At 57.4% G+C, this 272-nt stretch overlaps 1 protein-coding gene across 1 annotated transcript in view; it reads left to right on the forward strand.

Moving 5' to 3' along the window:
- Positions 1 to 272, forward strand: part of LOC119590534 (protein Skeletor, isoforms B/C-like) — a gene marked incomplete at its 5' end in the record, with an annotated part of 50,087 nt that overhangs the window by 38,813 nt on the left and 11,002 nt on the right. The window contains 1 exon segment of the mRNA XM_037939180.1: positions 7 to 200. Within this exon segment, the coding sequence (XP_037795108.1) occupies positions 7 to 200 (194 nt within the window).

Genomic DNA, 272 nt, shown 5'->3' on the forward strand with positions numbered 1-272 from the left:
CCGCAGGCCACGTGGGCTGGGGCGTCGCGTGGTACATCAACGGCCTCCTGATTCCCGAGATCAACGTGGTGCGAGGCAAGACGTACACCTTCGTGGTCGAGGGCGGCTACGACCCCGAACGACCCGCCCGCTACCACCCCTTCTACATCACGGACGACCCCGAGGGCGGATACGAGTTCAAGACGCCGGCAGAGCGATCGGTCAGTGGCGTTTCCCTTTTTCTGTTTACGTTATGCCGTTTCGTTTTCGGTTTGAATAAAAAAATATATATA

Source organism: Penaeus monodon, chromosome 27 (assembly GCF_015228065.2).
Source record: "Penaeus monodon isolate SGIC_2016 chromosome 27, NSTDA_Pmon_1, whole genome shotgun sequence".
NCBI classification, from domain to species: Eukaryota; Metazoa; Arthropoda; class Malacostraca; order Decapoda; family Penaeidae; genus Penaeus; species Penaeus monodon.